At 41.0% G+C, this 27,970-nt stretch overlaps 1 protein-coding gene across 15 annotated transcripts in view; it reads right to left on the bottom strand.

Annotated features, from left to right (window-relative positions):
* Window positions 1-27,970, bottom strand: part of LOC125882978 (pleckstrin homology domain-containing family A member 5-like) — a 603,488-nt gene that overhangs the window by 565,328 nt on the left and 10,190 nt on the right. The window contains exon 4 of one of the 15 annotated variants that reach the window (XM_049567046.1): window positions 6,096-7,361. The exons of the other annotated variants lie outside the window; for them this stretch is intronic. Within the exon in view, the coding sequence (XP_049423003.1) occupies window positions 7,340-7,361 (22 nt within the window). The 3' untranslated portion in view covers window positions 6,096-7,339. Of the gene's footprint in view, window positions 1-6,095; window positions 7,362-27,970 lie in introns of those variants that run through there. 15 annotated transcript variants of the gene reach the window in all.

Here is a 27,970-nt window from a genome sequence, read left to right on the forward strand (position 1 = left end):
AGATGGTGTCAGCGGAGTGTCCTTCATCATCTTCACATCATCGCTATTTAATAAACAACAATATTGGCGTCACGAACAGGATCAGAAGAAGGCACAACACTCTGTCAGAGTATAGTACGGTGTGCGGATCTGTGTCTGTGTGTGTGTGTGTGTGTGTGTGTGTGTGTGTGTGTTTGTTTGGATTGTACAGGAAACTACTCATGAGTAGATCTGTCCCACCCAGCCAATGACCCACTTAGGAACTTTTTGTCCCAAAAACCCCCACTGCAGTCCTGATATTGCAGAGGTAAAAACTGTGGAAAGCACACACGCACGCACGCACGCACGCACGCACGCACACACACACACACACACACACACACACACGCTAGCTGTCATAGTGTTGTCAGCATTGCTTGTTAAGATGGAGACACCTGCAGACGGTATGACTGAATGACATGTCCGTTTCACCTGTCTTCTCCTTTCGCTCCCTCTGCTTCTCCATTCTCTTTATTTCCTCTACTCCCCCATTTCTCTCTCTGCATCCTGTGATCTGTTCACCATCACAGCATTGCTCTGACTACTGTCTTGTGTATACATTTAATAGCTAGATAGAAAGATTTCTCTAATTATTTTTTGGTGAATATCTGATCTTTTATCATGAATTTGCTGGTCTTGAAGATAGTGATGCTTTGTTGGAGTTCACCTGGTACCCACCTCATTGACTGCACCTGTGACAATTATCCGCTGCTGATACCAGCCGTAGTATATCTGCAAGCTAGTATTTGTTTTCTGTGAGTTGAAACACTTAAGGTGGATTTATACTTGTGCATTAGGGCAATGCATAGCCGACGCTGTTGAGAGCATTTATACTTATGCGGCGGTGTGTCTGTGTCACTCTGCAATTACACCTCCAAAACACTATTCGGCAGTGGTGTTTCGTGAAGTGCTGTAAAGTTTAGTTGACTGAAAACACACCCAGAACAAACACTAAACATGGCTTAATAGGGACAGTTTCAAACACAAGTACACAAATCAGCTTCATTATAACTCGTAGGATTCACAGACAAAGCACTTGTCTTTTACTGGACACATTTTCTCCACAAATACAACATGCTTATGTTATTAGCATAAGCCTATGACATTTTACATTATAAATTAGTCTAGTGGCTAGCGGAAATTTCCTATACTCATATGAAGCCAGGATAAATCACACAAGACTCCCAAAAGGCATTTTGTGAGGGCTGTATTGTCTAGATCAATTGTAGTTATGGCATCAATTCAACACATAAGTATGTGCCTTGGTATTTTTGGCTGGACCGCAGCGTGTGAAGTCAACCTAAAAAATGGACAGGACTACCTGTGACAAAGTGAGTAAGTGATGAAGTTTTGCCACTGGTCAGAGTGAGTTGAGTGTTGGTGTTTCCCCATGGCCGCTGATCTCTGGAAATGAAAAGGCACTGACAGTCCTGTATGACTGTTCCTCATTTTCTGTAACCAGTGTAGCATTTGCATAAAAGCATGGTGAAATTAGCAGGCTGGCTAGCTAGCCCCTACATGAATAAAATGTAAAAACTTATTGCTTCATTCACGCACTCTTGTCACAGCATAGGAAAACACATTGCTTTCATCAGATGAGTGACACCTTTGTTTGACTCAATTTCTGTAACCACTGGAACATTAGCATAAAAGCAACCTGATCTCACAGAAATACGTGAAATGACCACGACCTCTTAACACCACATTCCGTGGTGGCAGCACGTAATGGGTTGAAATTATGTGCTGCCACCACGAAAACAATGCCAATGTAAAGTCAATTAGGATCCTCTCCCGTGGTGGACACACGGATTCCCTGATTCAATCACGTCACGTCAACCTCGTTTTCCTCAATGATATCTTTAACATTCCTGTACACACACAAAAACGCGGAAGTGATGGGGAGGGAGGGTGGGTTCGAGAGATCTGACAGGCCTCTGGTAGAGCTGTGCTGGTATATATACGTTAGTCAGGTGATTAGAGGAGTGGTTGAGGCGTGGTCCTGCTCCTGAACCTAAGTTAAACAATTAACTCCATATCATAAAAAATCTGTGGATACACCCAATGAATCTCACAGAGCTAGAAGCCTTTTGCAATGAAAAATGGGCAAAAATACTCCAAACAAGAACTGAAGGAATGCCTCTGCACCTAGCTGGTAAGAACCTGTGGCTGCAGTCTCCACCAGTGTTGTGTCTATTGTGTTCATAGCGCAAAGGCAACATTTATACTTTGCCACAAGGATAGCTGCATTCAGACTCAAAAGAGAGCAAACTTTAATTAGCTGCAAAACGTTATAGGTGTGTTTGGGCTGTCAGTGGAATACGTTTTCTGTATCAGGCCTTGAGAAAGGGCAGACAGTGGCATCAAGTGATGCACAATTCATGTTGTGAATTTGCCCTGTTGTTTTGCTCCTGTAGTGGACTGGTTTCCCCTCAGTTATGATTCCAGCTTCAAATAATCTAATCTGAGTGAAACTACAGTATTTAAAATCCTCACATAAATGCTCATTTAAATAGGGCAAGTGTGCCATCTGAAAAAGATCCAAACGCACAATGACAAGATGTCAGAGGGCAAAGGTACATTCAATTTAACATTCATGTACACACACAAAAACGCGGAAGTGTCCTTGATAACTCAACAATATGACAGGTTAATGTCAAGGCCATAAAATAAAATAAATGTATTTGCCAGCTTTTGATAGCGTAGGGCTTTAAGAGCATTGTGCTGTGGGCGGATGGGGCGCGTTCCACTACTGTTTTGTAGCTGCTCTCTGCCGTCTGTGGGCTTAATGCCATTTCAGATTGCCATCCGTCTGCCGTAACTGAATCCAAACGCCACTAATAAATAAATAAATAAGAAGATAAAAATAAGGCTGAGCACGGAAGAACCAGAGAGGAAACACCATCACATGGAGCCGTCTGCCCCTGGCAACCCGGCCACCCTCCATTCCACCAGGGGAGAGCGGACCCCAAGCCAGCGCCACAGAACCAGCGGCTGCCCCGCTGGTTATACCTCCGACCGTGGCAGCTGTCACACAAACTGCTGCTGAAAATTATACATTTTGATACAGGTAGGCTATATACATATTGCAAAACTCTGTAAAAGTACACCAAAGCATATTTTCATTTCCAAATATTTATTTGAAAACGAAACCATTCATACGGTCAATATAAAATATTTTGTTAGTAATAAAAAACAAATGTAATCTCAATGTGACGACGCCAGCCGGCGGGACTGTGGCCGAACCACTTCCAATGTTCATTCATTCATTCATTCATTCATTCATTCATTCATTCATTCGCATGTTCAATGTGTGTGTGTGTGTGTGTGTGTGTGTGTCTCAGAGAAGAGTATCAATAAAAAAAAAGTAATTATTTCGGTGTTTATTTCTTTTAGTCTTCCGTTTTTTTTATTAAAATGCGTAATATAGCCAACAATATTATAGACCAAATGTTAATCTAATTATTATTGTAGAATGTATTTAGCAAATCACCACTCTCAACTGGAGACAGCAGCCAAAAAAAAAAAAAAAAAAAAAGGCATTATAAAAAGCCGACAAATAGTGTTAATTAATTAACGTGAGACATTGAAGAGGTTGTCTCCTATAGTCTGTAATTTTTTATTTTTTTTTTATCATAACTTCTCGGAAATTACTCAAAAGTAGAACATGCTAAAAGTAAATACAATAATAGGCTAAATAGTATCTAAGCAATAATAAAGTGTCTAAACAATAATAAATATTATCTAAGTTATCTATTAGGCTACCATTCCACTCTGTAAATAGATTTTAAAATTTCAATATGATTTTAATATTATTTTTGCTTATTTCATTATTGTTATTATTGGTTTTACTTTTTAGTAGTATTGTATTGTCTGAGGATGACTCATTTTAGTAACTATCTACAGTAAAAAAAGAAAAAACAAGCAAAGAAACAAACAAAACTCATTTTATACACTGGGCCTTCAAAGTGCTCTCTGAAACTACACCTGGCATGGCTTGTGTCCAAAAAATGAAAAAATCTAAACTTTGTCGTAGAGCTAAACCAAATACATCATTGGAAAGGTCTCAACCTGGAGAGTAACATATGTCAGTATGAAGATTCTACATGGCTCATGCTTTCAGCCATTGACCTTTGAACCTTGACCTCAGTGCATGTTTGAGGGCTTATAACTCAGCAACTAAAGGTACAGACATGGGACCAACGGTTATAGAGAGCTCTTGACCTCAGCTATCATGTGAGTGTAGTCAACAACTGAGGTGCTGTCAGATATGGATAAAATATGGATAAAATTAATTTTCACCCATTTAGAAATTAGATATTTAAAATCTGATTTCACAAATGTGTTTACCATCCCCTTAAAGTCCACAGTGTACTCTCAATTCAGTATTTACAACTTCCAAATCTGGGAAAAACACTTAGATTTTTAAAAAACTACAATTCCCTGGGACCACGCCATGCAGTTTGATACATATCAGCAACATAGTTGTAGTTCTTCTGATTTGCAAAGTAGGGTTCTAAATAGGGTTGTAAAAAGATATATCTACTGAATATATCTAATATCAAGTAAAGCCGAACTAGTTATTACACTCCACCTAGATGAACTATGGTAAGGAAAAAGTAAAGATGTCTGCTAATTTTCGATATTTTAGCTAATACACTAGAAACGGCGTTTTTGGGACAGTAGGTTTGTTTGCTGCTTGTAAAATAGGGTTGTAAAAGATAGATCTACTGAATAAATCTAATATCTAGTAAAGCCGAAGTAGTTATTACACTGCACCTAGATGAACTATGTTAAGAAAAAAAGCAAGGATGTTGGCTAATCGTAGTTATTTTAGATAGTACTCTAAAAACGGCGTTTTTGGGACGGTAGGTTTTTTGCGGCTTGTTGTAAAACAGGGTCGTAAAAAGATACATCTACTGAATATATCAAATGTCTAGTAAAGCTGAACTAATAATGACACTGCACCTAGATGAAATATGTTAAGAAAAAGGAGGCATGATGGTTCATTTCAGATATTTTAGCAAGTTCTCTAGAAACGGCGTTTTTGTGATTGAATATTTGAATAGGCTATAACAAATATCTAGAACAGCCGAACTATCACGTTATTATCATTATTACTATTATTGGTGGGAAATTATAACAGAGGAATGTATTTGCCGTTTTAATATCAAGAACACTTCCGTGTTTTTGTGTGTATACAGGAATGTTAAAGATATCATTGAGGAAAACGAGGTTGACGTGATGTGATTGAATCAGGGAATCCGTGTATCCACCACGGGAGAGGACCCTAATTGACTTTACATTGGCATTGTTTTTGTGGTGGCAGCATGTAATTTCAACCCATTACGTGCTGCCACCTTGGAATGCGGTGTTAAGAGGTCATGGTCATTTCACGTATTTCTGTGAGATCAGGTTGCATAAAAGCATTGTGGAATCCGCAAGCTAGCTAGCTGACTAGGCAGCTGTGGTTGAAATGGCAGTTTTGGATAGAGGAAAGACAGGATCACACAAAAGCCCATATACTATTTGACCTTATCTTGTTCTTTATGACTTACTGATCAGAAAGCAAAGTACAAGTCTAACGTCTCTTCTTTTTTGACAAAAAGTATATTGGATCCACCTAGTCTGAAAGCGAAGTTGTCAAACACTGGCACTTGGTCAGTGACTTCTGGCATCAGTCACCAACAAAAAATGCCATCCTTCCATGTTGGCATAATATGCCTTTGATAGCTGTTATTCGTATCGGCGTCAGGTGGCATCAGGGGGGAAACATGGCTGGGCAACAACATAATTTAAGGGGGCAAAAGCCCAAATTGGGTGGGCGGGAAGGGTGGTGGAACCAGTCTGTAATGATTTTGTTTTCAGCCGTGCTTGTTTTTGCCATTGGTAACAGTCAAAAGTATCACGATATGAATTTTTCATATCAAAATAAAAATTATACTGGCACTACTGTGAACAAGATGATATTGCACAGCCCTACTGTGCCGTCTTCACTATACTTGGCACTTACATTACTCACTCATGTACATTCACAAGGTCTGGGACCCCCACTGGCATGGACTGTTTTCATTTTACGTTGTATAAAAATTAGCCTAGCTGCTAGCAGAGTGTTTCTTCAAGTTCAAGTTCAAGAAATCTTTATTATCCCACAAGGGGCAAGTTGTTGTGCAGCAGCAGAAGTACATAGAAAACCTTACACCCAAAAATTAAAATGCCATCATGTGGGGGCTTTATTGTTTGTTGTTGTTGTTTCTTATCTGTGAAATAAAAGTAAGTATAAGCTTGGTTTCCACTGAGGGAAATGGTTTTCAGCCTACAAAAACAAACAGGAGGTCTGTGTCATCCTGACGTACAGTTACATTTCTGGGGACATGCACTTCAGTCTACAGAGTAGGATATAGCGTAGGCTCTGGGTAGAGATATAGGTGCAGTATTGATTAAATGCATAAGTATAGAGCCTATTTTACTCCACACCTCCAGCATACATACAGTTACTTACATCAGGACTGGGTAAAACAACAATTCCAGCAACAATGTTTTTCTGTGGGATAATTCAATACTGTGGGCTAGTTCTGAGGGATAATTCAATACTGATTCTACAAAAGTCCAGGGATCCATTTTTACATCTGTGTCTTTCATCTTTGTTGTGTTCACAATCTAGCCTTTAATTTGGACTTATATCAATGTTACATTCAAAAGAAAACAATGTTACTTAATCGTGGAATAAAAAGAAATTTAGGTTTACAGGATAAAATCTGTGCTTTTTCTACATGTGTGCACACTCACCAACACACTTCCACACATACACACATCAAGGAAAAAGGCACTTCTTCAGAGCCTCACTGTGTTGCTGAGCATCATTCAGTTTTACACAGGGAGTCAGAATCAGTTGCTACAGTGGATGTATTAAGTTGTGTTTTCTGGTGGGCGGGAAGCAACAAGGCTACGTTCATGTTACTCTAACTGTTTATTTCATGGTGTTCCCAAAGCACTGAGCAGCTGCAGAGCTAAGCCAAAGACACACACACACACACACATACACACAGGAGAGAGAGAAAGACATGTACACACACTGAAAATGGAAGAGAATAACAGGCAGAGACCGCCGTTGTAGTATGACATGATCACGAGCCCCTCTCTCTTCTCAGTGTCGGTTCCAGGTTACACTACGATTCTTTCATTGTATTGCTACATCCTTCTTGTTTATTCTTTATTCATCTGTCTGTGTGTGAGTAGATGGCTGGAGTATCATGAGGCTCTGTAGCACAGCTCTGCGGTGAAAACCTCTCCTCTCCTTCCAACTCCACACGTGCAGGCTAAATCACAACCCACCAAGCCAGACCCTGTTTGTTTCAAAAGAACAAAATAAAAATTCATACTAAAATAAAACAAAATAAAATACCATTTCCATTTTGACATAAATTCAAATGAATACTCAAATAAAACAAAACCTTTCAAGACCTTTCTTTTCTTGGAACATGCCATTTTCATTCAATCTAGGATACTACTGACAAAGTATCCATAAGCATACCATTTCAAAAGTGAAAGTAATAGAGTACCGTTCTCGCAAACAGCCTATCAGTGCATCATTGGCATGGAGATTACAGCCCATTTACACATGCTGACCAAACCAAAACACACAGTGAAGGTCCACAAATAGGCGGCTCGCGGTCCGCCATTTGAGGGCCACTGATAGATGAAATGTTTCATCAGCTCAAAACATCAACAGTAAAAGGTTTAAGTGTCACTGCAAGAGCTTATTTCTGAAGCTGGCACTTAACAATGAGGAAAAAAAACAACAACAGACAAGATACAGAAACCAGTTTACACATGGAGAGAACAGAGCAGAGACTCTTAAATGCATTTTAGTATTCAACAGCCCCACTGCCCCTAAGAGATTGCAGTGGTACATCCCACAATGCAAAACTGTTGGACAGATATTCTTATGGTGAGACTGGACTTTGGTTTGACAACTTCTATGATGTGTTACATGAATCTGACCAAAGGGAGCACAGAGTGCACTTCAACAAGAACAGAAGGAAGGATTTATTCATTTATCTGTCAATCGACACTTTGTCTCATAAAATCCTAAAGCATGATTTAAGCAAAATTTAGTTCAGTCAGGACCACTTTATTTCCATTTGCAGTATTATGTTTGGTGTTATGGCTCTGTTCTGGGGCTTCACTGCTTTTCCTTGGGCCTGTGGAGAAAGCCTAATGCGAGATTTATACATCTGTATTGAATCTACGCCGTACCTACGTTGTAGGCTCTGCGTCGATGTAGAGCCTACACCATAGCCTGACGTGCAGCTCCCTAGAAATATAACTACACGTTACAGCAATGCAGACCTCCTGTCCTATTTTTGTAAGCTGAAACCATTTCCCGCAGTGGAAGCTTTTATTTACTTTTATTTCACAGATAAGAAACAATAAATTGTGAAAACAATAAAGCCTCCACAAAAAATGGCATTTTAAAGCAACACAATGGAGTTTTCTGAGCCCTCTAAATATATATCCAAGATCCTTGTGATGGTACATCAATTCACAATAGGTTGGATGACACCTCCGTCATTTCTTGATAGCGTCTGTTTTGCTTGCACTGCCACTATGCAGTTTTGGGTTCGGGTAGGAACCTGGACACAAAAAGGACAACAAAAGATAGCTGCTTTACAGCATACGTCATATCCCCCTCCTCTCTTTAGAGTAGCGTAACCTAACCAAGGTGAACGAAGTTAGACGTGGTAAAACAATAGCTCCAACAAGGATTAATATTGGCCCAGCTTTCACACGCTGGTGAGAGCTCAAAGAGGAGGAGGGATGCCCAACCGATGGTGACCTGGTGCTGTTACTGCTGTTACCCTCTACTTAGGAGACAGGTCGGCTGCCTCAGGTACATTTTAAGATTAAGTGTTAGCCTACATACAGACAGCTTTCATTTTAGTTTGTCTTTAACAGTTTGCTGTTAGCACCGCAAGCGCTATGTGCTTGTGTCGACTGCGATCGTAAATCATAATAGCGGTGAATTGGAGACTGCGGACAGAGCAGATTGAAATCTGGCTTTCTACATGCTGATCACATGTATTGATAAAGTACTGGCTTGGCTGGCAGTGTTTTTATCGCACTTACTTACAGTAACAAGCATAGTTGTCGTCAACTAGAGTACTCTTGAAGTTATATTCCCTTCATCTGCACTGCGGCCTCTCTGCTGTTGTCTGACTTCACTTTGTTGAGTTTGTGTGTGTGTGTGTGAGGAGGAGGTCAGCTCTGACATCCAGAGAGCAACTCATTTCTGAGTTTCGAAAATGAATAAATAAATGAAGCAATCGGCCATGTATGTACAAAATGTATGTACAAAATGCTTTAAGGCTACTTTAGTCTCTTCTGCAGACATGATGATCAAGCATTACACGGCCAGCATCAGGAAGTTCACCGGTATCGTTGGCTTGTCAACAAATGCACACGCAGAAAGATTTTTGCAACAGTTGTAACAGACAATACCGTTTTTCTTCTGTAGGGGGACCCTGTGAGGTAAAAAGCACAATCCTCCATTGTGTTGCTTTAAGTCTTGTGTGTGTTGTATCCTTTGGGATTTATACTTCAGAATTTTTCCTGGCTTCATATGAGCAGAGGAAATCTCCACTCATCGCTAGTCTAATTCATGCAATGTAAAATGCCATAGACTTGTGCTAATAAGGTAAGCATGTCACATTTGCTTTGAAAATGTGTTTAGTATAAGACAGTTGTTTTGTTGGTGAATCTTGTGAATTGTAATGGAGCCAAATTTTGTAACGTGAACGTGTGTAACGTTTTGAAACTGTCACTATAAAGCCCTGTTTAAAGTGTGTTTTGGGTGTGTTTTCAATCAACTAAACTTTACAGCACATCACAGTAAACCCTCTAAGGACTAGTGTTTTGGAAGCGTGACTGCAAAGTGACACAGACACCACCCCAAAAGTATAAATGATCACATGCGTAGGCTACAGTGTAGGTGTAGGGACTGCTGCACAAGTATAAATCCCTCATAAAGGTGGAGAGTAAGGCTGTAGTCAACCAAAGAACATCTTGGTCAACTAAAGTCGCACCTAATCTTCAACTAATAGATCAGTCGTGGAAAAAAAAAAATCTGCAAGTTATTTTTACTTCTGCGGTGGTGTGTCTGTGTCACTCTGCAGTTACACCTCCAAAACACTACCTCGGCGGTGGAGGACTGTGTGAAGAGCTGTAAAGCTTAGTTCAAATCAAACTTTATATAGTTGATTCAAAACACACATTAAATATGGTTTAATAGAAACAATTTCAAAAACAATTAAAGCTGCAAGCAGCGATGAACGGGACCTTGGGCTCTTGCTGTCGGCCTCCAACTCACATAGACAGTGCCAATTATTCATAAGAGTCAAAATGTCAATAAAACAAGCAATGTCAAGAGAACCAAGGTCATTTTTGGCAATATAGGAACTTTATATTACAGTACATCACAATATGTATTCAATTTTCAACCGATGTATTAACTAAAATGTACCTGTGGTATGTCAGCTATGGAAACAAAATGTCTTGTCCAAAACATCCACATTGAAATGAAATACACTGTCATGATTAAGTAATTGACTTCACTATAACTCGCAGAACTGACAGACAAACACTTGTCTTTATCTGGACACATTTCCCCTACCAATACAACATGCTAACATTATCAGCACAAGTCAGCCAGCTCAGTTGCCTAGTGGTAGAGTGTCCGCCCTGAGACTGGGAGGTCGTGGGTTTGATCCCCGGCTGGGTCATACCAAAGACTATAAAAATGAGACCCATTGCCTCCCTGCTTGGCACTCAGCATCAGGGGTTGGAACTGGGGGGCTAGATCACCACATGATTCCCGAGCGCAGCACCGCTGCTCCTCACACACTCAGGTGTGACAATCAGTGGAACTTTCATCTTTAATCTTTTAATCTTTAATCTATGGCATTTTACATTGTATAAATTAGCCTAGCATCTAGCGATCTTTTCCTCTTCTCATATAAAACCAGGGACAACAGCAACATGTGACAAAGGTAACGGTACATAATTTGGCTCTATTACAACTCACAACATTCACTGACAAAACAAATGTCTTATACTAGACGGGGCAGCAGTAGCTCAGTCCATAGGGACTTGGGTTGGGAACTGGAGAGTCGCCTGTTCAGAGTGCCCATCCAGACCAAATATGGAGCGTTGGCTGATGGCTGGAGAGGTGCCACTTCACCTCCTGGGCACTGCCGAGGTGCCCTTGAGCAAGGCACCAAAACCCCCAACCGCCCGGGGTGCCCGACCAAGGCAGCCCCCTCACTCTGACATCTCTTCACCTTGTGCATGTATAGGTCCTGTTTGTGCATGTGTGTGTTAATGACATAAAGAGTAAAAAAATTTAATTTCCCCTCAGGGGGATTAATAAAGTATATTAAAAAAAATAAATAAACATGTTATTAGTGCCAGTCTATGGCATTTTACATGGCCTAGCCTAGCGACGAGTGGAGATTTCCTCTGCTCATATGTAGCCAAAATAAATCCCTAAGTATAAATCCCTAAAGGATAAATCACACACAAGACTTAAAATGCTATTTTAGTGGTATTTTAGTCAAATATTCGTTTCTATGGGTAGATATTCATTATGAAAATTTGGTATTTGATATTCATTTTTTTTTATTTACTTTTTTTTATTATTATTTTTTATTTTTTTATTTTTTTATTTTTTTTTTTACATTTTTTTGGTGCTAAATGTAGTCTTTTTGTTGTTGGTAAATGTAGGTTATCAATAAAAATTCAAACTTTTAAATTGCATTGTTAAAAATGTGAAAATATAGTATCGCCTACCAACGGAGCTTGTGCACTGCACGCTTGAGCGCATCCGTCTGAGGCTGTGGATCAATGCCAGGTTTTACCACTTTATCACTATTCCCTCTAGCTTGTAGCTGTTTTTTCGTTATCTTTTGAATTTAATATGAATTATGGAACCGTTTTTGTCAACGTTTGTTTCCCCCATTTTGTACAATAAATTATTGTTTAAAGTTTCAACAAGTTACTTTTGGAGTGCATGACACAAGTGTGTTTTGAAAACAGCCACAGACTGTCACCTGCTCAACGCATCAGTACCTTCGGATGCCATGACAGTAATAGCCAATAATGTCAAAATATCATTTACAGACCGATTTAACAGACGATCACTGCTGCCCGACCCACAGGTCCATTTGCGGGTCCCGTGGGTTATGGGTCGACCCGTGCATCACTAGTCAGCTCAGTTTATAAATGCTGTACAAACAGTAGACATTATATTCTATTCAGGCCGGCAGAACCAGCAGCGCATCGGCTCTACAGTGCACGGCACTGCTGATTAACCATTTTATTGCAGCACAGAGTGTCTGCCAGCAACCAATTACTTGCAGAGGCTTGTTTCAGCGGTTCCGATTTAATCAGAAGACAAATTAAACAGGATGTCAATGTGAAAATCAAACGAAAGCATAGAATAATGTACTGAAGGAGACTGTTGTGCCATCACATTTTTTTGTGGTTTGAGAGCAAAGATTCGGTCGCTGCTGTGCAAAACTCCACAATACAATTAGGTCCGAAAAAACCCCGGAGGAGTGCTTCGCAATGAGTCTTTGAAAGGAGCCGAGCCTTGCATAAAACCGGAGAGAGCAGGCAGCATGGCCGCAGCACGGCCACAGCACGACGACACACCATCTTGTAAACATCCAGTCCCTCCCTGGACACTGCCCTGACTTCCTTGCAAATTAGCTTCAACAACATCCAACGCGCTTTCTCCAAACTTCGCCTTCACTTAAACACCAACAAAACAAAATGCATGATATTGAACCAGAATCTACCACTTATCACCTGTCCTCTCAAAATCTCTTCCCTGGACGGATCAGACCTCCAATTTGTCAATTCCTATGAATATCTGGGTATCTGGCTCGACAGTTCACCCTCCTTTGATGTGCACATTAACACACTGCCTTCCAAAGTCAGATCTAGAATTGGTTTTCTGTTCTGTAACAAAGCATCTTTCACCCATTCTGCAAAGTACACTCTGGTTAAAATGACAATCCTCCTTGATTATGGTGAAATAACTCCAAAGCTCTTCTCAATAAACTGGACGTCATCTACCACACTGCCATCTGCGTTGTTACAGGTGCTCCTTTTAACACCCATCACTGTAACCTGTACTCACTTCTCAACTGGCTAGATTGTATAATTTACATCACTCCCGTAGACTGTTCCACTGGTATCACTTCATCTACAAGACCATCACTGGAAACACCCCTTCATATCTCGGCTCACTACTCCGTATCAGCAACATCAACCGTAACCTACGCTCCAGCAGTTACACTAACCTTGTCATTCCAAAAGCCCGTACCTCCTTTGGCCGTCAATCATTTCAATTTGCTGCCGTTAGTGACTGGAATCATCTGCAGCAAAAGCTTAAACTTAACACATTCATCCCATTCTCCTCTTTCCAAAACACACTCCCAACAATAATCTGTGAGAAGTTAAAACACATGTTGTTAACTTCTCTGGACCAGCGCTACCACTTTTAGCTCATACTTTTGTTATGTGTTGTGTGTTTTTTATATACTGTGTCCGATTGATTGTTTCACTGTGACTGAATGTGTGTGACTCTCTGTGCTGCCTCTTGCCTAGGTCGTCATTGTAAATGAGAAACTGTTCTCAACTGACTCACCTGGTTAAATAAAGGTAAAATAAAATAAATAAATAAAGACATGTATGCTGCTTACCCACACTCTCAGCACCTTACTACAGACTGAAAGAAAAAGTCTGCCTTTACTGCTCAGTGACCACAAATGCAGCATCTCTGTCATTCAGAAACCCTGCTTACATTAAGACTGTCGTATTTTATTCAACATTCCACTGTTTGTTCAAACACGGTTAATTTTTGAACTATAATGATCTGTCCGATTTTAAAATATACAATCTATAAGCGCAGCAGGCTGTTTGAGGTAGTTTGCCTCATGATCCAGCAAAAGGTGCCCCAAATTTCATAGGAGCTTGACCTGTCGTACGCCACCTCGACCAGAAAACTAAGCTTATACAATTGGATGATTTGAGAGGTGAGCCTTTTGTAGTGGTCATGACAACAAGTTTACAGTTGGTAAACAACGGAGGAGAAACTGGTGGTAGCAGTTGATGGATATCTATAGCTATATGGCTTTAAAACCACAGTTACCCCCCATTCCAATAGAGCACAGCAGGCGTGGAAGCATACAAGTGCAGTACTTGAAACGGCCATCATGGGGGTGAAGGTCCTGGACCAACTGGTGGTACTCCCTGTGATCCGCCCTCTTTTTTAAGGTCTCATGTCCCAACAAAGGGTCTCATGTACCAACAAACTATTTGCTAACAGCCTCTCACCCTCAACCAGAGCTACAGCAAGTACCCTCTGCCTGTAAATTTTAGGAACTAGCTACTAACTACTAACTACTGTGATCCAAGAAAAAAAAAAAAAGAAAGGCAGATTGGTTACAGAGAAAGGTTAGGGTAAGGAGGTGATGGGGTGGTTGCCTGGCAACAATAAAAAGGCCCAGCATGCGTTTTTTTTACTAGTGGCATTCAATTTACAAAAAAGAGGCAGTGCCGTGCACCTTGCGTTTTGCAGCCTGCAAAAGGCAGAACCTTGAACCTAGACAGGTTCTTATCAGTTACACATAACAGGAAGCTCCATGGTTACATGTCATAAAGTTCCTGAAGCGGAAAAGGCCCAAAAGCAGCATCAGCAGCTACATCAATCTTATCTTCTAGAGAGCATAAATATGCTCAGACAATTTACAGAAACAATGTGGTCAGGGTTAGAAGAAACTATTGTTGGCTGTGAGTAGAAGACCAAATGCACACAACACCTGTGTCTAACCATCACCCCTGACATCCTCAGTAACAGGCTTTATGGAACAATGACATCAGTGTTACTGTTGTATGAAACTGACAACTAGTCAGGAAACCACAAACATGGAGCATTCAGTGTTTAATCATATGACCAGTGTTAATGTTTTTTGTGGTGACTTCAGTCTCACTGACACACACTACTCTAAATGTGAAGTTACAAGTTCAGAATGAAATGCATTATTTTGCTCCGCTCGCCATCATTCATGTTTGCAGTGAAGAGCCTGCCAGCTGCTTCCATGACTGCCTGTGGTTACTGAACGTGTCGCTATGCGGTCATCCTGTGTGTGTCCTCCCCCCTGGGATAGAGCACATCACCATCCTTCATCAGCTGTGCTCATCATGCATGAATACAATCTTCTGTATCTCTGCTGCTACTAATCAGTTCATAACTGCTGCACCCACAAACCCCTTCCACACACACAGCACAAGTCACACAGAGGGGCAGGGTTTTAAAAACACACCAGCTGACTGGGAGGTGTGCGTGTAAGCAGTTGTGTGTCCCAAGTGCAATAAGTTATTTACTGCATAATAATTTAATTCAATCCAATCGCATATTTTGAGGATGTCAGTGGTCAAGCAAAAAGACAGTCAAAGTCAGATACATCTGTGTTCTGGACACACACACACACACACACACACACACACACACACACACACACACACACAAGAAGCTGGTGAAGGCTTTAGGGAGTACTCAGTGAAGCAGGGAGCAAACATCAAACAGTCAAAGCCAGGGAAGAGAGGCACAGAGGACACGCACTCACACTCACACTCACACTCAGAGGGGGAGAGAGAGAGATGTCAAGAGAGAAGCGGCAAAGAGATATCTCTTGGGTTTTTAGACTTGAGGAGAGGACGGCAGGCTGGCTCCCACTGACACACACGCACAAACAAAGACAGAGAGAGACAGAGCGACAGAGAGAGAGAGAGAGAGTTCTGACAGAAAAGGAATGCTAGCACAAGCCTACTCTCACAGAAAACTTGGATTTCTTTAGTAACAAATGTCTATTATTCAATGATATGGGCAACACATAGCATGATTTATGACTGGTTTAGTACTTATTACAATCACAACTATAAGTTCAACTATCCTATTAAATCAAAAGAATGAAATCTACAGCTTAAACTGTGTTTACTATGTTTTCAGTGCCACTGCACTCAACAAGTCAGCCCACACGATGGAAGAGGCAGCATGCTATCTGCCCCTTCCACCCCCAAAATAGAACATTCTATTCCAATGAGACAAATTGTGAGGCAGCTATGCTAAGCTAGCTCATTACAAGATGGTTAGTAACACCATTAACAGACCAGAAATAGAAAATCCTCTGATAACCTACAGGTCTGCTGTTTGGAGCCACTTTGGTTTCTCTGTGAATTATTAGGATGATAGAGAAACAGAGTGGTAGATTGAAAAACAACATTATGTCCCTACACAGTAGGGTTCATCCGTGAGAATACTTCAAACATGTCCAATAACGTAGGCCGACTTCACTCCTATGTGTCATTAGGTAAAACTAGATGAAAATAAGGAGCAACACAGGCTATAGATAATGTTATCCCTGCAGCATTTAGGCAGCCATTCCCAACTAATTCACAAAGAGCAAAAGAAATCACCACGGTGATTGGTAAAGTTAGATTTATTGCTACTGTAGAGTATATAAAGCAAGACAAAGATGGAAGGAGGATGGCTAGGGACTCGCAGCACAGAATTATGAATAGACCTGCTAAAACTGTGTTTTAGTGAAAAAAAAATAATGCCAGCTGTTTTAAAAATACCTTTCCCAGTTGTTTTTCTTAGTTCTTGGCTCTATCTCTTGACTATTTTCGTGTGGTTTTTAGACTGTTTGGTAATGGTGAGCTCAACTAACTTGATGTTTATTTATATTTAGTAAATTCATATTACTATGAATATTTATTGCAGCTTTACAAACAGGTTTCATGTATTCAAGCCCCCTTACAATATTTCTTCCTGAGCCTATTTCAGCCAAACCGTAATTCTTGCTTTGTACAAAAACGAAGGCCCATACAAACTCTGGATTACTGCTCCCAAGACCTCTGACATTTTGGCCCCCTAGCTCTTCACTGGGTGGTCAAGTGAGTGTCACTAATGCTGAGATAGTGATAGAGGAGAAATCTGCAACCACCGGCCACTGGACTTCACAGCTGATCCCTGCAGGACTCCAGTAAGTCTGGACTGGAAAAGGTTTATGGGCTGAAGCGGTTTGACAGGCAGGTCGGAGGCTTAGTTATCTGTGTGTGTAGCTGTGCTGTGAATAAACAGCCTGAACTCAGATCCGTTTTCTCTGACGGAGATGAAAGTTTAGTTTTAATCACCAACTCTGTGAGAGGACACAAGTTTCAACCTCCAGACTAACATGTTACAGATTAAGAAAGAATTCAGGATTTATTGAAGTTATTTTGAAAACTGTAAATGATGATCGGTAAGTGTGTGCTCATAAATCAGCCATTAAACCTGTCAAAACTGCTGGAGAAATGACAGTTTGTAAGTGTGCAGAAATTATTTGTAGTTGTAGAAAAAAATGTCTAAATTAAATTTTTTGTACAACCTGTCACCTTAATTCTCATTTCTGATACATGAATTAGCCTCACTGGATTAGTTTAAAGATTGAAAAAACGTGTAGAAAACAGAGTGACTAAAAGTTGACTAAAACATTTTTTCAACTAGAACATTTTGAATTTTCGTAAACTAAAACTAGACTGAAACTATGAAGGACAAAAATGACTAAAATGTGACTAAAACTAATAAGCATTTTCATCTCAAGATTAGCTGTCAAAATTAACACTGGAAGTCAACAAGGAATTCCCATGCTCTTGCAGACTCTCTATAGACTGATGACCAATTAAAGGACAAACCTGGATAACTGCTCTTCAAACTGACCCACGACGGTGTGCCAACCCACAGCACCAAACACAAGTTTGCGAATGACACGACTGTGGTGGGCCTCATTTCCAGCACCATCGGTACCCTTGCCTACAGTCAAGTATAGTGGTGGCAGCACTCATGCCGCCCCAAACCATGATGCTGCCACCACTATACTTGACTGTAGGCAAGGGACAGTTGTCTTGGTGCTCTTTCAGCATGTGTGGTACCTTGGTGAAGAGCACCAAGACAACTGTCCCTTGCTTACAGTCAAGTATAGTGGTGGCAGCATCATGGTTTGGGGCTGCATGAGTTCTGCCGGCTCCGGGGAGCTCGGTTCATTTAGGGAAACATGAATTCCAAGCAGAGCATGATCGCCCCTCTTCGGAAACTGAGCCGCAAAGCAGTTTTCCAACATGATAATGACCCAAAACACACCTAGAAGATGACAACTGCCTTGCTGAGGAAGCTGAAGGTGAAGGTGATGGACTGGCCAAGTATGTATCCAGCCCTAAACTCACCTGTGCACCTGTGGGGTAACCTCAAGCTGAAGGTGGGGTAGCGCAAGGTGTCTTCACATCCATCTGCTCCATGATGTCATCATGGAGGAGTGGGAGAGGATTCCCGAAGCAACTTTATTTCTATTTTTGGTACTATAGTGTATCTTATTGATTATTTTAAAGGGAATTTTAAATCTTTGTCTTTTTGTTTTATTGAATATTTAGGTGAGATAACTTATAACCCTTTAAGGAGTTTTTCATCTCACCTGCACAATCTGTTTTTTGTTGTTGTTGTTGTTGTTGTTGTTTTTAAAACCAATTGTTTTAATACTGTGCAAATAAATAATACGAATACGAAATACGAATACGAACCTGTGAGCTCTGGTGAATTCCATGCCCAAAAGGGTTAAGGCAGTGCTAGATAATAATGGTTGGCACACAAAATATTGACACTTTAGGCACAATGTGGACATGTTCACTGTGGGGCGCACTCACTTATGTTGCCAGCTGTTTCGATGTTGATGGCTGTGTTTTGAGTAACTTTCAGAGGACGGTAAATCTATATTACTATACAAGCTGTACACTGACTACTTTAAGTTATATCAAAGTGTCATTTCTATAGTGTTGTCACATAAAAAGATATAATACAATATTTGCAAAAAATGGGAGGGGTGTACTCACTTACGTGAGATACTGTACATTAAAGATGGCATAAGAGCAACAGTTTCAAACACAAGCACACAAATCAGCTTCACTATAAACATGTTAATGTTCTTAGCACAAGCGGCCATAGTCAAACGTATCCCTGGGGCCAGAGTGGGCAATGTTTAGCCGCATGTCATCATTTAATCGCTGGCTGTCCAGGTGGTGTCCAGGAAACAATGTGGGTTTCGTTAATCATTGTCAAACTTTCTGGGGAAAACCTGGTCTGATAAGGAGAGACGGCATTCATCCCACTTTGGATGGAGCTGCTCTCATATCTAGGAAGCTGGCCAAATTTATTAGTAATTGAAAATAGAGGTCGACCGATCTATTGGTTTGGCCGATGAATCGGCGCCAATAGGACGTTTTTGAAATTCTTGTTATCTGTGAAAAGTGGCAGCCGATAGGCGCCAATAGCTGCAGGCTTTTTTCCCCTGCAGCGCCAACAAGCTGTTTGTGTCCCCTCCCCGGCTCTATCACTCTGTGATGGCTGAGGGGAGGAGCCGCTACCTGAGGGAGAGAGAGAAGCAAGCGGCGGAGGCGAGCGTGAAGGCCAACAGTGTAAGTACTGCTTGTTCAACAAGCATAAATGTGCATCACATTTCAGCATAAAGAGCGATATCTCCCCGTGCATGTTTTTTATGACCACAGTGCTTGTTAAGTAAGCAAACAGCTTGTTAAGAACACGCTAAAATGAAAGCTAATAGCGAACAGCTGGTTAGCAACAAGCTTGTAAACGTCACAAACAAACCAAAATTTGTGGCCGAAGCCAAAGCCGAATATTATTAAACATTTGGCCGAATACCGAGTACTGAATACCAAATATCATTGTTTAGTTTTTCATTAGTTTTTGCAGGTGAACCCCCTCCAGTTTAGTGTTGTCACGGTACCAAAATTGGGACCCACTGTGCGATACCAATGAAAATATCATGGTTCTGAGTAGTATCACGATACCACAGCAAAAATGAGGCAGATATGCCTTTTGTCATTTATGAAAAGATAAATGACTGTTCTATAATACATCAATGATATTTCAATGGAATAAATTACTTACTGACTTATTCATACTTCAAAAACAGCATCAATAAGTGATTAACATAGGGGGGATCAAAATAAAATAAATAAATAAAATAAAAATCAACCAGCCACCCTCCTCCCCTGACAAGTCCCTTCATAAGTCATGAACGGTCCCTAAAGTGCGGTGAGGTTTGTGGGCCGTTACCTGCCACAAAGACAGAAATGTGAAAGGCTCGTTTCTCCTCTGACACATCACATACCTGTGTTCGGCTGGCTCGGCTGTTCAGGTACTTCTGGGCAGTCATGACACCAAGAAGAGGATATTATTGGAGCCGACTTCTCCGTCGCCGGGTAAGCTGATGGCCGCCGTATTTCACAGGAATACATTAACGTTACTGTCTGTGTCTGTGACCCCCGTTCAACCAACAACCAATGGGATTCGCCTTTCGTTTCTGCTGCTGGTTGAAATCTGTAGGCTGCTCGCACAGCGTGCTGAATGATTTAAGCCTACTTTGCTCGCTCAAAACTATTTTTAGTCGCAAATGCGAGTGCGGTGACGGGTGGATCGCCACACTGCCGACATTTTATTCCGCCCGTCACGGCACGCTGTTTGATTGCGTTATCAAAACACGCCGCTATTATTCGGCCTTGCTTTTAACTTATTCCACCGAATACCGAATGTGTGTTTGTTTGCAATATTCGGCCAAATATATTCGGTTACCGAATATTCAGTGCATCCCTAGTCACCTAAAAATGCAACTAAAAATAGTTTTGTGCAGGCAAAATAAATCATTCAGCACGCTGTGTGAGTACAGAGTACAGGAATGCATATTCCTGTCAAATACGGCGGCGCATGATAACAGCTTACTGGCGACAGAGAAGTCCGGCTCCAGGTGAATAACTTGTTGTCATGACTGCCCAGAAGTACCTGAACAGCCGAGCCGTGGTGGCACACAGTATGTAGCGTATCAGAGGAGAAACAAGCCCTTCACATTACTCTCTTTCAGTGGCAAGTAACATCCCACAAACCTCACCGCACTGTACTTATTAGAGTGGCTGGTTGATTTTTATTTTATTTATTTATTTTATTGTGATCCCCCTATGTTAATCACTTATTGTTTTTGAAGTATGAATAAGTCAATAAGTAATTTATTCCACTGAAATATCATTGATGTATTATAGAAAAGTGATCTATCTTTTTATAAATGACAAAAGGCACATCTGCCTCATTTTTGCTGTGGTATCCTGATACTAGTCTGAACCGTGATACTTTCACTGTTATCGTACCGTGGGTCCCAATTTTGGTATTTTATTTGAAAAGAGCAGAACAGGGAACCATCCATGTCATTTTCAGGCAATTATATATAAGAAAAACATTTTTGATATGAAATTTAAGTAAACATGAGTCAATTTGACCACAGGAGGGTTATTTTTTTATTTTTTTATCCATTAGCTTTATTGAATTCATTGACATGTTTTCACGTTTCTTGTTTCTTACATTACAGATGGCAGCTGGAGGGAGCAAAGTGCCTGTATGGAACTATTTTGCAGAAATTGCCACAGGAAAAGCACAATGTGCTCTGTGCGATAAAGCTATAAGTATGGGATCAACAACAGCCAAAACAAAAAATACCTCCAACTTGTGGAGTCACCTTAAGCACTGCCATCCAGAGGCCCATGCTAACGCCTTGAAAAAAAGATGGGCTCTCAAAAACCGTCTCAAACTCAGGCCACAGTCACTCAGCTGTTTGATCAAAAGGCAAAATGGGCACCTTCAGACCCAAAGACCAAGAAGATGGACAGGGCAGTTATAGAAATGATAGCTACAGATCAGCTATTCACAGTGGTCTCAGACAGTGGTTTTCAGCAGCTTATGAAACTTGCTGAGCTCCGTTACACTATCAAGGATGAGAAAACCGTACGCAGATGCTGGATGAAACGTATGCTGCAGTTGTGACAAAGGTGAAGACGCTGATCATTCCAGGAGGAGGTACCATACATGGCCTTCACCACTGACTGCTGGTCAGGCACTACAGAATCCCTCGTGAGCCTCACAGGACATTTCATCCAAAAGGACTGGAGCAGACAGCAGGTTGTGCTAAATGTAAAGACTATGACCGGTTCACATACAGCACAATACATCCAAGAGACATTTTTGGAAATGCTGGACTCCTGGAAAATAAACACAGATCGTGTGGTTCTCGTTCTCAGGGATGGTGGAGCCAACATGGTAAAAGGCATGAAGCTAGCTGAGCTTCCAGACGTAAGCTGTGCTGCTCATACTCTACAGTTTGTCATCAATGATGGTCTTTTTTGTTTTTTTCCAACCTCACACTATCGTTATTGTATCGGCCTTTAAAAATCCACTATGGGTCGACCTCTAATTCAAAACCCTGACAACCCAGAGTTGAGACCAGGACTCATAGTCGAAGTCTTACATGCTTCTCTGAGCTTCTAGTGCAGTTACCCACCCATAGTTTTATACAAACGGTATCTGTCCCCCGACCACCTAAATTATTGTTGTGCGTAACAACCTAATAAAAATTAAAACCTGTTCTGTGACAGAAAGACAAAACAGGAGAATTAAATGCAGACTGTTAAATATCAGGTCTCTATTAAGTGTGTATCAAGTTGTGTGTATTTCAGACCTGTGTGTTAATGACAACGGAGTGAAAAAACTGAATTTCCCCTCAGGGGGATTAATAAAGTATATATATATATATATATATATACAGTACAGGCCAAAAGTTTGGACACACCTTCTCATTCAATGCGTTTTCTTTATTTTCTTGACTATTTACATTGTAGATTCTCACTGAAGGCATCAAAACTATGAATGAACACATGTGGAGTTATGTACTTAACAAAAAAAGGTGAAATAACTGAAAACATGTTTTATATTCTAGTTTCTTCAAAATAGCCACCCTTTGCTCTGATTACTGCTTTGCACACTCTTGGCATTCTCTCCATGAGCTTCAAGAGGTAGTCACCTGAAATGGTTTCCACTTCACAGGTGTGCCTTATCAGGGTTAATTAGTGGAATTTCTTGCTTTATCAATGGGGTTGGGACCATCAGTCGTGTTGTGCAGAAGTCAGGTTAATACACAGCCGACAGCCCTATTGGACAACTGTTAAAATTCATATTATGGCAAGAACCAATCAGCTAACTAAAGAAAAACGAGTGGCCATCATTACTTTAAGAAATGAAGGTCAGTCAGTCTGGAAAATTGCAAAAACTTTAAATGTGTCCCCAAGTGGAGTCGCAAAAACCATCAAGCGCTACAACGAAACTGGCACACATGAGGACCGACCCAGGAAAGGAAGACCAAGAGTCACCTCTGCTTCTGAGGATAAGTTCATCCGAGTCACCAGCCTCAGAAATTGCAAGTTAACAGCAGCTCAGATCAGAGACCAGATGAATGCCACACAGAGTTCTAGCAGCAGACCCATCTCTAGAACAACTGTTAAGAGGAGACTGCGCGAATCAGGCCTTCATGGTCAAATAGCTGCTAGGAAACCACTGCTCAGGAGAGGCAACAAGCAGAAGAGATTTGTTTGGGCCAAGAAACACAAGGAATGGACATTAGACCAGTGGAAATCTGTGCTTTGGTCTGATGAGTCCAAATTTGAGATCTTTGGTTCCAACCGCCGTGTCTTTGTGAGACGCAGAAAAGGTGAACGGATGGATTCCACATGTCTGGTTCCCACTGCGAAGCATGGAGGAGGAGGTGTGATGGTGTGGGGGTGTTTTGCTGGTGACACTGTTGGGGATTTATTCAAAATTGAAGGCACACTGAACCAGCATGGCTACCACAGCATCCTGCAGCAACATGCCATCCCATCCGGTTTGCGTTTAGTTGGACGATCATTTATTTTTCAACAGGACAATGACCCCAAACACACCTCCAGGCTGTGTAAGGGCTATTTGACCAAGAAGGAGAGTGATGGAGTGCTGCGGCAGATGACCTGGCCTCCACAGTCACCGGACCTGAACCCAATCGAGATGGTTTGGGGTGAGCTGGACCGCAGAGTGAAGGCAAAGGGGCCAACAAGTGCTAAACACCTCTGGGAACTCCTTCAAGACTGTTGGAAAACCATTTCAGGTGACTACCTCTTGAAGCTCATCGAGAGAATGCCAAGAGTGTGCAAAGCAGTAATCAGAGCAAAGGGTGGCTATTTTGAAGAAACTAGAATATAAAACATGTTTTCAGTTATTTCACCTTTTTTTCTTAAGTACATAACTCCACATGTGTTCATTCATAGTTTTGATGCCTTCAGTGAGAATCTACAATGTAAATAGTCATGAAAATAAAGAAAACGCATTGAATGAGAAGGTGTGTCCAAACTTTTGGCCTGTACTGTATATATATATATATATATATATATATATAAAATCATCTAAAGCAGTGTTAGTAAACGAATTAATATCAGATAATCATATTGATTTACTCAGCCTCACTGAAACCTGGCTGTGTCAAGATGAATATGTCAGTCTAAATGAATCCACTCCTCCCAGTCATAATAATACCCACATTCCTCAGGGCAGTGGCCGAGGAGGGGGAGTTGCAGCCATTTTAAACTTTACACTGTTAATCAGCCCTAAACCTAAACTAGATTATAATTCATTTGAAAGCCCTGCTCTTAGTCTTTTACATCCGACCTGGAAAACCTTGCAGCCACTGCGGAATTATAATTATAATTTTATTACTTTCATTAATGTTGTTGGAAGCTATTATCATTACCGTCTGTCCTGCATCTCTCTCTGTCTCTGTCTCTCTCTCTCTGTCTCTCTTTCTGTCTCATTGTGTCATACGGATTACTATTAATATATTATGTTGATCTGTTCTGTACGACATCTATTGCACGTCTGTCCATCCTGGAAGATGGATCCCTCCTCAGTTGCTCTCAGTTTCCACCATTTTTTCCCCCCGTTAAAGGGTTTTTTTGGGGGAGTTTTTCCTTATCCGCTGCGAGGGTCCTAAGGACAGAGGGATGTCGTATGCTGTAAAGCCCTGTGAGGCAAATTGTGATTTGCGACATTGGGCTTTATAAATAAGATTGATTGATTGATTGATTGATTGATTGATTGAAAAGCCTATGGCATTTTACATTGTATAAATTAGCCTAGCAGCTAGCAAAGATTTTCACGACTCATATGAAACCAGGGACAACAGCAACATTTAAGACAAATCAACTAATACTTAACATGTTTTCCAAACAAATACAACATGCTAACGTTATTAGCATCCTATGGCATTTTAAATTGTAATAATTAGCCTGGCGACTCGCAGAGATTTCCTCTACGAAGCCAGGATAAATCAGATACAGGACTTGAAATGCTATTTTGTGGGGGCTTTATTGTTCTCACAGTTTACTGTTTCTTATCTATGAAAATTAAAGTTGATAAAAACTTGGTTTCCACTGAGGGAATGGTTTTCAGCTTACAAAAAATAGACAGAAGGTCTGCGTTGCTGCAATGTGTAGTTACCTTTCTGGGAAGGTGCACGTCAGGCTATAGCGCAGGTTATGGCATAGGCTCTATGTTGACAGAGAAACTACGCAGGAGGTTCAGCGCCGATGCGACACATAAGTTTAAATAAGGGTTCTTGTTTTTAGCCTTGCTTACTGCTGGAAATGCCCTTTGTGCTATGCTTTTGGTACAGGATTTTTTGATGACTTGCATCTGTCTACCGGCTGGTGAAGAGGAGTGAGTCAATCAATGATTTTGAACTTGAACATACAGTCATGCATGCAAACTGCATTTCTGAGTAGCCCAAACTACTTTAAGAATACAATATATGTATGGCATGCCATGCTGATACGAGTGAGCATACCAGAAAAAGCAGAGCAAAAGAGAATCAGGTTCAAAAGGTTAAAAGCTATTGTTCCATTAAGAATACATTAATGCTTAAAAAGGGCTAGGTGTTGGAGGGTTTTGCCTCGACTGACACATGTCTCAGCCTATCACACACCGACAGTGGCATCAGTGACTTCATGCTGTTATGTAATCAGTAGGACAACCAGGCAGGTAACACACTGAAAACCCCAATCCATCAATGAAATTTTAATGTCTACACAAATGCCCCGCATTGCGAAAAATGATACAATAACTGTATGTTTACTTGAGACAAAAACTCATCCCTTGTGAGCTCGACATCATTTTTTTTTATGATAAGTCAACAATTTTTGAGTTTTAAGTTAATCTGGCCAAAATTTATAGATTTCACCTAATTAGTTTAAGGCCAATAAACAACACTATCATTGTGTACTTAATATACTGAGGCACACTGGGGGCTATCAGGCCGGAGTTTCCCAGCATGCCATGACACAAAGTGTTTAAGGCCATAGGCCGAGGAAAACTGTGTTTAAATGTGTTCTAAGTCACTCACGTTACCCATCACGCAACTTCAGCAACTACGCACAGCTTCTAATACGGAGATTCAGTTAGAAGCTACAAAAGTACTGAGAGCTGAACACAGAGAGACTTTTCTCTCTGGGTTCAGTTAGAAGCTACAAAAGTACTGAGAGCTGAACACAGAGAGACTTTTCTCTCTGGTCTCCTGCAGACAGTGGTGAGGAGAGTCTCCCAACACACAGCTTGTTTGAGGGGGAGGAGCAGGGAGGAGCGGGGAGGAGGGGGGAGGAGTCAGGAAAAGCAGTTTGCTGCAGTCAACTAGACGCCACTGCTACCCACTTGACGGCGGGTGGCCCGGCTTTTGGATTTATTCCGGAGAAGGAGTAGGTGCGCAGCTCGGCGTGGCACTGGGCATCTAAACTGATAACGGACGCGTGTTACACACAAAACACAACAACATTTCAGCACTTGACTGGACGCGGCTAAAATTTACAAAGACAAAGGACCACAGTATTATGTGTGCTACTGCGGTAACTTCATCCATCTCACAGACTGATTTAGCGTAGCTTGTGCAACATATAGACTGATGTCATACTGTAGACCAATGAACAGACGTTAAACAGAGGAGCAGCTCTGTGTCTCTCTGAGTGTTGATGGAGAACCTGCGAGTGAGTGAGAGGGGCGGAGCTGTGCGGAGAGTGTGAGAGAGGAGAGATGCACACTGGTGTGCCTTATGTGGCGCAACTTGACCCTATATCAATATAAATGGTATTGTCTAAATCTATATCTTGCTTGAAAATATATCGGTATATTGTAACATACTGATATACCGCCCAGCCCTAACCCAGACTTGCATGTTTCACTTCTCCCCTGAAACAACTGCAGTTTGGACTGAAGACACAGGAGTCACAAAGCAGAACAAAAGGCTGGTCATATCTCTTCCTCAAATTCCACTGGAGCTTCACACGCTCTGAAATCAGGATTGCATCAGTGTTTGTAATTGAATCAGTGTGGTTTCAAATCAAATGCTTAGTCTGAAATGTTGGCACGTGATGGCATTTCTGCTCAGTCAGTTTAGCCCCAAGTGGGCTTTATTATGGCAAACCAACATATCTGCAACTCATATTTAGAGCAATTCTAACAGGCTTTATAATGCAACCAAGGACATTGACATTTTCAAAAATGGAGGTTTAAAGCGGCTCGTTTAGTCCTTCAATGCCCATACCAACGAATGTAAGTACAATGAATGATCGTTTAGCTTGGTTAAGTGTAAAATGCAGGGTGCAATATTCACTAATATGTCTTATCAAAAACATAATAACAACAAAAACACCAGAAATATTGTACAGGACTTTAGCATTTTTTTCAGACACACACTATCATTTCACTCGACAGTCGTCTGAGGGTCGGTTTTTGTTACCCCTATGTAGAACTAATTTAAAACAGAAAACAATGCATTACAGAGCAATGGTGGCATGGAATGAATTACCATTTTTTCTGCTCTCAGAAAATAATGTTATGAGTTTTAAGAAAAAACTTAAACTATTTTTATTTACCCAGCAGGTGTGACAG

This window comes from Epinephelus fuscoguttatus, linkage group LG22 (genome assembly GCF_011397635.1).
Source record: "Epinephelus fuscoguttatus linkage group LG22, E.fuscoguttatus.final_Chr_v1".
In the NCBI taxonomy this organism is placed as follows: domain Eukaryota; kingdom Metazoa; phylum Chordata; class Actinopteri; order Perciformes; family Serranidae; genus Epinephelus; species Epinephelus fuscoguttatus.